Source organism: Antechinus flavipes, chromosome 3 (assembly GCF_016432865.1).
Source record: "Antechinus flavipes isolate AdamAnt ecotype Samford, QLD, Australia chromosome 3, AdamAnt_v2, whole genome shotgun sequence".
Classification (NCBI taxonomy): Eukaryota; Metazoa; Chordata; class Mammalia; order Dasyuromorphia; family Dasyuridae; genus Antechinus; species Antechinus flavipes.
In genome coordinates, this window is record NC_067400.1 from 583,816,638 (window position 1) to 583,828,691 (window position 12,054).

Consider the following 12,054-nt stretch of genomic DNA (forward strand, 5'->3'; position numbering starts at 1 on the left):
GAAAGTGCATTTAGTTTCTCAGGGCTTTGCTAGACTCAAATTTCTTGAGAATCATAGAATTTCTACTTGAAAACATTTTTATTGCTAACTTTGTTTTTATATCACTTTCATTACTGAATATATCCTTCCCCTTCCTAGAGAACCATCCTTTATATCAAAGAATAAAAAAAAGAAAGAGGAAAGCATATTCAGCAAAATGAATGGATATATTAGCCTAGTCTGACCTTATATACACTGTTATTACACCCATAGTCCTCCACTTCTGCAAAGAAGGGACATTCTGATGTTTCTTTTGAGACCAAACTTGACATCATAATTATAGACCAAAAGCACAGGATTTCAAATCTGGAAGGGACTTCAGAGAACTTAGGAGCTCAGAGGAGGATACTGAAAAGATGTTCTACAAGAGGATATTTTGACCTCATTATTGTACTTTTCAGGACCTAGTTCAGATGCTTCTTCTTCCTCTCTACAGTTAGATGTGGCAACATTTTTCCTGGTACAGATCAGCCTCTCCAAGACTTCTTATTGTTTCCATAAATTCTTTTTTGTTGTTGTTGTTGTTATTTTTTCCAATTACAGGTAAAAAAATTTTATTTTTTGGTTATATATGTACATTTTTAAAATATATTTCCTTATGAATTATGTTGAGAGAGAAAAATCAGAACAAAAGGGAAAAATCGTAAGAAATAAAAAATAGTGAACATAGCATGTGTTTCCATTAATTCCTGAAAGACAACCTACACCTCTTCCCCACCCCCACCTGTTCTCTTAAAGCACTGCATAATTTCTTTCCATGAACACTGTGGTTCTGCCAAATTGGCCTCCTTCACTTTCTTATATGCTGGACTCCATCTCCCACCTCTGCGCCTTTGTTTTAGCTGTTCTAAGTGCCAAGAATGTACTCCCTCCACATCAAAACACACACACACATACACATACATACGTATGTGCACGTGCACTTGATATAAGGTGATTTGGAGAGGGGAAAGAGAATGGGAATATACACACACATATACAGCATACATGTTGTCACTCCCAATTAGAATGTAAGCTCTGTTCCTCATTTCTGTTCAGTGGATTTTTTCCATTTCACCAATTCTATTTTTTAAGTTACTGTTTTCTTTTTCCATTTCACCAAATTTATTTTTTAAGGAGTTGTTTTCTTCAATTTCTATGCTTTCTTTTCCAAGCTGTTGACTTCCCCCCAAAAAAACTTTCATAATTCTCCTGCATAGCTCTCATTTCATTTCATTCTTCTCCTTTCTCTTTTTTAAGATCCTTTTTGAGCTCTTTCAAGAGAGCCTTTTGACTTGGAGAGTGCAGTTCACCTCCTCCTTTGAGACTTCACATTGTAGGCATTTTACCATTGTTATTCTCTTCTGGGTTTGTGTTCTGATCTTCTCTGTCACCATAGTGTAGTTTTCTATGATCAGTGCTCTTTTTGCTTTTTTTGCTCATTTTGAGTCGAATTCTACTCCTAGGACACAGGGAGATGGGACTTCTGACTGATTTAATGTTGTACTGGGGCCGGCTGTTCCCTGGGATGGCCTAGCCTCGTCCCACCTGTGATACTGGGTTGAGGACTCACAATTTGCCTTTTGTGATTGTGTTGGAGGTCTCACAGATGGCTGCTGAGCTACTGGCCTTCAGAACCAGGACAGAGTAGCCATTGCTACTGTACTGTAGCTGAGAGCCTCCTAGCTAGATTATCTGCACTGGACCTGTAATGGGCTATATTCCCCCCTGCCCAATTCAGACAGACCTTTCCTGAAGTCCTTTCAAGGTATCTTAAACTAGAAAATTATTACACTGTTTGTGGGTACTGTCATGCCAAAATTCATTGAGAGACTTGATCTAGCATTGATTCTGAGGAAAGCTGGGGAGCTCAATGTTTTGGCTTCTTTCTGCCATTTTGGCTCCACTCTTGACCCCCATCTCTGTATCCTTGCACTGAGTGTCCTCATATACTCTCCCTCCTTAAATTTCCCTGGCATCCTTCAGTGCTCAGCTTAAATCCTACATTGTGTTGAAGGCCCTTCTTATGCCTATCCTGAGCCCCACCCTATCCCTGCTATCTTCTCCTTCTAGATTATATTCCATTAATTTTCTAGATATTTTTTATGTGCCCCTCTATGTCATTTCCCCCAGACTGGGGATTCTTTGAGGGTAAGGACGGTTTTGTCTTCTTGTTCTCTTTTTCTCCCCCTCCCACCTTTCTTTTTCTTTCCCTCCTTCCTCTCTGTCTCTATCTGTCTCTATCTCTATTTTGGTTTCTCTGTCTCTGCCTAAATCTTGCTTTCTCTCTGTGTTTGTTTGCCTCTCTGACTTTTTCTCTGTCTCTTTCTGTGTATCTGTCTCTGTTTCTCTGCCTCTCCCTGTCTCTTTTTTCTCTATCTGGGTCTCTCTCTTCCCCTCCCCCTTCTCTCTGTTTCTGTTTCTGAATCATTGTGTGTATCTTTCTATCTCTGTCTCCATCTATCAGTCTCTTCTTCCTCTTCCCCCTCCTCTTCCTTTTTCTTCTTCTTCTTTCTCTTTCTCTCTCTCCCCCCATCTTTCTCTCTGTGTCTCTTTTTCTCTCTCTCCTTCCCTCCCTGTCTGTCACTCTGTGTGTCTCTATCTCTCTGTCTGTCTGTCTGCCTTCTTCTCTCTGTCAGTATCTCTTATGTCTTTGTCTTTGTGTGTATCTCTCTCCTTACCTCCCCCAGGGGTTCCCACTATGGTGGTTTCTGTTTCCTGATGACTCTAGCTACAGCCCTAACTAGCCCTGTTCCCTACCCCTAGTTTCAGTTGGATTGACCCTCTCTGAAGTTGGACAGACTCTTTGTGCTACATTGGGTAGGGCTACAAAGCCAGATAAGTCGTGATCTCTACCTCTGGACTTCCATACTCCTGGGAGGGCCTGAATCTCCACTGGTAAGTGTGACATAAGGCAGGCAGGCGGGGCGGGAGTACAGGGACAGAGGAAAGCTATTCCTAGAATCATAGGAGGCACCTGAACTCAGCATTGATGGACATAGATGAGGGGAGGCAGGAGGGAGAATCTGGTTTGCCCTGAGACATAGAATTCTTGAAGAGAAATACAGAGAAATAACGATGTGAAGAGGTAGGCTGGATATAGATTATCGAGGTTCATAGGATCATAGATTTCAAGCTGGAAGCGGTCTTTGAGATTCTTTTTGAAAAACTAGAGGTCCAGTGAAAAGCCTTGAATTCCAGGTTGCTGGTATTTTCTTCCTTAGAAACATTAGGGTGCTATTGAAAATGGTTGGGTTTTTTTTGGGGGGGAGGAAGCAAGTGATAAGTGGATTCCTTGAAGGCAGTGATTGTTTGACTTTGGTCTTTGAATTCCACCATGCTTATCCAGCACACAGTAGGCACTTAAAAGCTTTTTGACTGATGCTGTTGCCAGACTTGTGTTTTAGGAGATACTTTAAGCTGTTGTGTGGCAGATGGATTGGAAAGGGAGAGAGAAGGGTAGAAATGACATTGGGATAGCTTTGTGATGACCCTTCTTTTATCCAAGAACCGAAGGGAGGAGAGAGGAGAAAGGGAGAAAGACAAGGGAGAAAGAATGATGGAAAGGAGATAAAGAGGAAAGAAAGAAAGGGAGCATGATGGGGGGGAGGGGAAAGAGGGAGGAAAAAACAGAAGAAAGGAGAAAGAGGAGGGAAGGGTGGAAAGTGGGAGGGAAAAAAGGAGAGGGGGGAAAGAGAATAAGGAAGAAACAGAAAGAAAAGGGCAAAAAAGGGAGGGAGGAAGTGATGGAAAGTAGGAGGAAAAAAAAGAAGAGGGAGGGAGAGGGAAAGAGGGAAGAAAGGAAAAGAGGGAAAAGGAAGAGAGGAAGTGATGGAAAGTGGGAGGGAAAGAAGAAGAGAAGGGGAAAGAGGAGGAAGAGGAAGAGATGAGAGGAGGGAGGGAAAGGGAGGGAGACACCTACTTCTTAACTTTTATGGGACAGTCCGCTAATCCAAATGCCCACCCGGCCCCCTCTGCGCTGCAAAAAAAGAAAGCTGCAGATTGTGGCCACCTGGGAGAGAAGGAGCCCCACAGGCTGGCTCAGGTTTACCTCCTCCCGACCTGCCCGGTCCCGTCCGGTCCCGGAGGCCAGCCGCTCTGGGGCCCTGTCCAGGTTTCTGGCATTGGCGGGAGCGGAGCGGGGCAGAGCCCGGCGTGCCAGGCCCGAGTCGCTGGGCTCTCTCCCCGGTGGGGGTGGGGTCTCAGCTGGGGAGGGGGTGGGTGGGCAGTGGGGCCCCGCCCCCTTCCTGCCCCTGCCCCACCCCCCGCCCTCTCTGGCTGCCCGGCCCCGTGCCCTGCCCTTCCCGGCCCCAGCAGGGCGGGCGGCCTGAGCCCAAGCAGCGACATGCGGAGCCCCTGCCCCGTTGCCAGCCCGGTGGCCGCTGCGCTCGCTGCGCTTTCTGTGCTGGGGGTGAGTGAGCCCCGCGCCGCCGCCGCCGCCGCCGCCGCTGCCGCGACCCCAAAGGGCCAGCCAGGGGCTGGGGCTGGGCCGGGCCACGCGAGTTTGAGGTTTGGGCCCCTACTCGCGCCGTCCCCGAGAAGCCATGGAAGTGCTGAGGGATTCGGTTATGCATTTGTTGTTTCAGATGTCGTCCTACAAGCGGGCCACGCTGGATGAGGAAGACCTGGTGGACTCCCTCGGGGAGGGCGAGGTGTACCCCAATGGCGTTCAGGTAGGCGGCAGCGCCGGCCCCTGGGGCTCTGTCCCACGGGGCTTCACAGTCCTGTCCCACACTCCCCCAGCCCCAGGGACTGATCCCTGGCTCACAGGAGCACGGATTTAGAGCTGGAGGCAGCTCGGTCTACAATCGAGGAAACTGAGTCCCGGAAGTTGTGTCCCACGGGAGTATGGAGCCAGCCACATGTAAAAAGAGACTCTGAACATTAAACACTGCACCCCAATTGCCCCGTCCCCTGCCTTCCCAGAGCTGGCTAGGGAGCCACCCCACCCCCCTCCTTTACCCCTCTCCTAATATGCAGACTCCCTCCCAGACCCTTCCCCCCACGCCACAACACATACAGCAGAGCATAGGAAACTTCGGTTTCCTCCCTCTCTTCCCCCTGCTCCATGTGCCCCAAAACTGGGCTTCTTAAATTTTTCCCACTTTTAATCCAAGGCATTTTCATGTGACCTCAGGTAGAGAGGTATGTGAAATAGGTATGCAAATCAAACATTTACTGACAATAAATTCATGATCCCCACATTCGATTACATGACCCCATATGGGTCAGGACCCTCAGTTTAAAAAGCGAGGCCCTAAAGAAAACTCTGAGGACCAGATTTGTATAGTCTGTGACCTCCTGCCCTCTCTCCTAGGAAAGGCCCCAGCCTATCTAGTTCCCTTTGCCTTTGAACTCCCCCACCTCTCCCCTATCTGCTTTAAAAATGTCTCAGGGACTAGACTGTGTTTAGGATGAGGGGGCCAGCTGCCTCCCTGTCTCTTTATCTCATTAGAGAATTCAGGGATCTGCAACGAGGTTGGGACAGGACCCTCATCATGCTCTCTCTTCTGTGCCATTGTGGGTCTCCCAACCTCTCTCCTCCCCCTTATTTTACACACTCTCTGATAATTCTTATTTTGATTGCTTGGATAATGGGCTCAGGACCAGCCTTGGTGTTTAGGATAGAATAGAGCTAGGGAGCCCCTCTTTCAGATACCTGGCACAGAGGACATGCTTAATGAGCCCTTGTTATTTATGAGAGACCTGGGCCCTTCCCCTTTTATATCTCCCCATCCTCCCACTTCCTTCTACTTTATCCTTTCCAGAGAGCATTCAGGGACCAGTCTTGGTGTCTATAGTGAGGTAGGCTCACTGACCTCCCCGTGTATTTTTCTGAGGATTTGTGCCATAGTTGTTTTCCCTGCTTCCTATGCCCTCTTTCCCCCAGGATTCACGGACCAGCCTTGGGGTCCAGTGGGCCATGGTCAGGCTACCCTTCCCCCCACAAGTCAGACCGATGCCAGCCTGGGTCCTCCGAGAATGAATCTGTGTGCCAGCTAGGACAGCTTGCAGGAAGTTTCTGTCCCTTGGCTCTTAGGGACAGAATTCCTCCTCAGGGCAAAAATGTCCCTTAGAAATGAAGTCGTTTTTCTCCTTGCTGCTTCTGACGAGCTACATCAAGAGCCGGCTTTGGACAGAATATCTCTGAAGTCCCATAGAACTGACTCTGGGGGACTGTTTTGTCTCAGGAAACATACAGTTATTGACAGAACTAGAGTGAGCCCTAGGGATTGACTCCCACATTTTACACATCAGGAAACTGAGGCCCATGGGGGGAGGGAGGGAATAATCTGCTTCAAGTGCTCAGAGCTGAGGCCTCCTGACTTCCTATCTAGGGCTCTTTCAGCCTCATCATCACTGTGGAGAAGGCCCAGCCTCTTCCCCCCATTCATTCCATCCTGAAAAGCGGGTCCCCCCAGGGGCCTATATTTCCTGTGTTGAATGGGGAAAGCCCTTCATGTATAAAGCCTGAAGTGCTGTGGGAAGCAGAATGGATTTAGATCCAGGTGATCTGTTGACATTCACTAAGCTCTGTTGTATGACAGACACAGCACTAAGCCTTGGGGATGCTTGGATGGACCTCTCCTGATTTCTGGGAACCTGTGGGCTCCCATTTATTGTCTCATATGCAAAGTGGGGATAATGAGACCCTGGGACATTAAATGTGAGAGCCTAAAGGACCTTTGAGTTTAACCGGTCCAGTCCCTTCTTTTTACAGATAAGGAAACTGAGGCTGGATGGGGAAACAGCTTCCAAAGGCAAAAGTTAATAAAGGTGGAAAAGAGGAGGGCAGGTTAGGAAGGGCTTTGGACAGTGGAGCAGGTAATAGGAAGTTCCTGGAGCTTTTTATGGGGAGCAGCTCACATTTATATAGTGCTTTAAGGTTTGCAGAGCTTATGGGAGCCTTCCAGCAACCACACAATGTAGGTCCTATTGTAATATTATACCAGTTTTATTGATGGGAAGACTGAGACTCAGAAAAATCTAAGTGAACTCTATTAGGCACACACAGCCCTTTCTGTTTACAGGGTGACTGTAGACAGTGCCAGACTCTGAGGCCGAGAAATGAGAAATCCCTCAGCCCTTGACCCCACTGACCCCAGAATCTAAGATTTAGAGCTGAAAAAAATCTTAAGATCTTCTAGGCCAATTTCTTCATTTTACAGAGTAAGAAACTAAAGTGCAAAAGTTAAAGTGACTTGTCTGGATCCAAAACCAGGGTGAGTTGAAGTAGGAAAGATATGTCCTGATCCTTGAAGGGGACATTATGTATTCTTTGGTTCCCTCTTTGAGCCTCAGGTTCGATATCTGTAAAATTAAGATAAGGATACTTGATTTTCTATCCTAGTGAGGAAATTATTTTGTTGGGGTTTTTTTTAATAGTATTTTTTTTCAAATATGTGTAAGTTAGTTTTCCACATTCATCTTTGTAAGGTTTTTGTTTCAAATTTTTCTTCCTCCTTTTTTTACTTCTCCCCTCCCCAAGACAACAAGCAATCTGATATAAATTAAATATGTACTATCCTTTTAAACATATTGAAGAAATTATTTCGTAAACAGAATCCCAACATCTGGGTTGGGCCTCAGATGTCGTATCTTTAATTTTGAAATATTTTCATTAATCTCTCATTTATTTACATTTCTTTTATTTCCAAAAATATCTTGCTCTCTCTCCTAATCAGTCCGTCTTTTGTAACAAAAAAGGAAAAAAACAGTCTAGCAAAATTAATCAACTCATCCACTGAGTTGGCAACCCTTAGGCCCCAACCTCTGTGGTGAGGGGAGGAAGTTTCATTTTCCCCAATTCTTTTTGAGACCTAAGCATGGACATTATAATTACATAGAATTCTGGGGATTTTGTTACTTTTCATTTACATCATAGTTATTGGGTATATTATTTTTCCAACGTCCTAATTTTGAAGATGAGGTTCAGAGAGAGAGATTACCCACTATGACCCAAAGTGTTAGAAATCAAGTTTTAACCAAGATCTCCTGACTTCATGTACAGAGCTCTTTCCAGAACACTATGTAGCTCCATAAGGACCCGTAAAAAATGTCTATTGTTCTGAACAACTCACCAGACTGGTAAAGTGGGAAGCAAAGTTGGCTTCTTGACTTTAAGGAACTCTGAGAGAATGAATGTGTTGCAGTGGAAGCGTATCGAATTTGGAGTCAGAGAGTCTAGGTTGTTATCCTGACTTTGGATGAAGTGTTTGTGTGACCTTGAACTCGTGACTTATCATGTTTGGATCTCAGCTTTGTCCTCTGTAAATTATAGGAGCCTCTTCCAGCTCTATCTCTGACCAATTCATGAGCAATCAATAATAAACTTCTAGTAAGAGTCTACAATGTGCTAGCACTATGCAAGGCTTGGGAATGGGAAAACCAAAGTGAGTGCATCCCTGCCCTCATAGAATCTAATTCTTCATATGATCATATGAAAGGGCTGCAATATAGGCCCTTATTGGGTACTAAGTGTGATTGTTTATACCCACTTCCTCCTTGCCTTGAAACTTCCCCCCCACCCAGACCACCCAGAGACACACTTTATACACCAGAAATAGCAAAAGCTAGTAAAGGAGTCTCTCCTTGGGCAATTACCTGGCTAAGTAACTTCAGTATGAAAGTCTAGCTTTCCAACAGAGAACCTGACAAATGGGAGCTCTTCAGCTCCAGTGGAAGTTTTCTTATTTAGCTTTAAAATATGACTTTAAAAGTTTGGATAGAAAAGCATCCCACTGATATTCCACAGAGAAAAGTGGGAAAATGCCTCTTGCCAAGTCTAATGTATTACTGGGGTATTTTTTTTTGCTCTAATTGCTTTTTAAATTTATTTTTAATAATAATAGCTTTTTATTTTTCAAAATACACGCAAAGATAATTTTTAACATTCACTCTTGCAAAATCTTGTTTTCCATAGTCTTCTCCTTCCCTCCCTACCTCCTCCTTCTAGACAGCAAGTAATCCAATATAAATTAAACATGTGCAATTCTTCTAAACATATTTTCACATTTATTATGTTGCACAAGAAAAATCGGATCAAAAGGGAAAAAAATAAGAAAGAAAACAAAAGGAAAGCAAACAACAATAAAAAAGTGAAAAAACTATGTTGTGATCCACATTCAATTCCTATAATTCTCTCTCTGAATGCAGATGACTCTCTTCATCACAAATTTATTGGAATTGACCTGAATCACTTCATTTCTAAAGTATTATTGTTGAGTCATTTTGGTCATGTCCAACTCTTTATAACCCAATTTCAAGTTTTCTTGGCAAAGATGCTAGAGTGGTTTGCCATTTCCTCATCCAAATGATTTGACAGATGAGGAAACTGAGGCAAAGGATTAAGTAACTTGCCCAGGGTCACACAGCTAATAAATGTCTGAGACCAAATTTGAACTCAGGACTCCAGGTCTATGCACTATGGCATTCCCTAGCTGCCCTAAGATATATTAGACTCTTATCACTGAGTTCCACTAGATTTGTCAATAGCCAGACATGTTTATAAAATAGCCCAGAGGAGCAGAGGCAGGTTAGTATAATGTAAAGAGCAATAATCAGAAGCCTTGAGTTCAGGTTCTACCTCTTCTATTTACTATGTGATCTAAATCAAGTCAAAGAAGCTCGCTTTCCTCATCTATAAAATAGAAGCAGCAGTGTCGAATGGTGGCTAAAAACCAGACCAGAAGTCTGGATGTCTTGCTTCCGACTCTGTCCCTGGCCAGGACATTTAACCTCTCAACATACTAGAAACCTCTCTAAAATAGTTACCAAGGAGTTGCCCATCTGCATTGGTGGAGAGAATTTTGACATCAGGATTTTTCAATGCCAGTGTAATCACAGGTCCAGACTCGAAAGAAAATGCTTTAATCACCTACCTCATGGGATTGGTGTGAGGATCAAATGAGATGATAATGTGCTTACTAAAGCCCAAGGCCGATTTACATCTAAGGTCTTTTTGTCACGTAAACTATAGAAGAATAGCAGTGATTTCCATTTAAGTAATAACTCTATTTTCTATAGTACTTCAAGGTTTACAAAACACAGTTCTAGGTTTCTCATCTGTAAAAGTGTGAACAAGTTGCCCTGGATGATAGTCAATAAAGTATTGGATCTTGAGTCAAGAAGACCAGAATTCAAATTCAGCCTCAGACTTTTACTGACATTGTCACCCTCGACAAATTTTGTAATTTCTTACAGCCTCAAATTTTCTCTTTTGCAAAATGGGAGCAATAATAGCCCTTGCCTCAAATGGTTGTTGAAAGGATCAAATGAGATATTTGTAAAGCACTTTGCAGACATAAAAAGCTATATAAATGGTAGTTATTGTTATTAATTATCATTCCGCCTCTTTGAAGAGCAGGAGAAGTCATCTGACCAAAGCCAGATGAACTAAACTGAATGAAGTGAACAATTCCTTTTACAGTATGCCAGACAAATAGATCTCTGCCCTTGCCTAAAAGACCTTTCTTTAAAGGAAACAGGACAAGGATGGAGGAATGGGAGGGGAGATGAGACATCATTTAGGGATGTGGGGACTTCCTTCTACCTATGGGACATTTCTCTTTTTGACTATCTATGTCTATGAGTTCATCACTCAGGGAACTTCTGGGGAGGAGCTTCCTCTGACGAAATAGGTCAGTGCTTTCTCTTTTTCTTCATTCAGCTTGTTTTCCTAGATAATTGCCCAGGGGACTGAGAGATTCACCGATTTGCCCAGGATGGGTTTATGATTAGACTTGAACCTTGATTTTTTTGATTTAGTATTTTATTTTTTCTCAAGTTATATGTAAAAACAATTTTTGACATTCATTTAATGCTTTTTATCCTCAAAACATATGCACAGATTTTTCTATATTGACCCTTGCATAGCCTTGTGTTTCAGATTTTCCCCTCCTTCCACTCAGATGGCAAGCAATCCAACATATGTTATACATGTTAACTTATATAACATTCATTTTTAAAATCTTGAGTTCCACATTGTACACAATGCAACAAGATTAGACAATGATCAATTCTGATGGATGTGGCTCTTTTCAACAAATGATTAAGATCAGTTCCAATGATCTTGTGATGGTGAGCCATTTGCACCCAAATAGAGAACTGTGGGGACTTAGTGTGGATCACAACATAGTATTTTCACCTTTTTGTTTTTGTTTGCTTGCTTTTTTTTTTCTTTCTCATTTTTTTTCCTTTTTGATTTAATTTTTCTTGTGCAGCATGATAATTGTGGAAATGTGTATAGAAGAATTGAACATGTTTAACCTATATTGGATTACTTACCATCAAGGGGAGAGGGTGGAAAGAAGGGAGAGGAAAAATTTGGAACACAAGGTTTTGCAAGAGTGTATGTTGAAAATTATCTATGCATAGGTTTTGAAAATAAAAAGCTTTAATAAAACAATAATAATAAAAACCTTGAGTTCCAGATTCTCTCCCTTCCTTCTTTCCCACCCCCCCATAAAAATGCAAGTAATTCAATATGTTATACATGTATAGTCATGCAAAAGAAACATTTCCATAATAGTCATGTTATTAAAGAAAACATAGATAAAAAAATCCACAAGAAAAATAAAGTCAACAAAGTATGCTTCCCTCTGTATTCAGACACTATCAGTTTTTTCTCTAGGGATGAATAGTATTTTTCATCATAAGAACTTACGAGTTTTTTTGAATCATTGTATTGCTGAGAATAGCCAAGTCATTCACTGCCAATCGTCTTATAAGGTTGATATTACTTTATACAAGTATGTTTCACTTTGCATCAGCTCATGGGAGTCTTTTCAGGTTTTTCTGAATCTTATAATATTGCTCTTACTTTGTACAGAGTACATTTCACTTTGCCTCAGCTCATGGAAGTCTTTCCAGTTTGAACCTGGATCTTCTTGACCCTAATCCTGGTTCTCCCTACCACAGACACAGCTATATGTTGCTGTGAATAGAACATTGGAATCAGGAATTAAATTTGACTTAGCTGCTCACTAGTTATGTAACCCTAGGCAAATCACTTAACCTCTCTTCACCTCAGTTTTC

The 12,054-nt window shown here is 42.9% G+C and overlaps 1 protein-coding gene across 2 annotated transcripts in view; it reads left to right on the top strand.

Annotated features, from left to right (window-relative positions):
• The window catches only part of ECE1 (endothelin converting enzyme 1), a 171,190-nt gene that overhangs the window by 82,184 nt on the left and 76,952 nt on the right, over positions 1–12,054 (top strand). The window contains exons 1-2 of one of the 2 annotated variants that reach the window (XM_051988314.1): positions 4,271–4,429; positions 4,605–4,691. In XM_051988314.1, the coding sequence (XP_051844274.1) occupies positions 4,364–4,429; positions 4,605–4,691 (153 nt within the window). In that variant the 5' untranslated portion in view covers positions 4,271–4,363. Of the gene's footprint in view, positions 1–4,270; positions 4,430–4,604; positions 4,692–12,054 lie in introns of those variants that run through there. The other variant, XM_051988315.1, reaches the window with a different exon arrangement.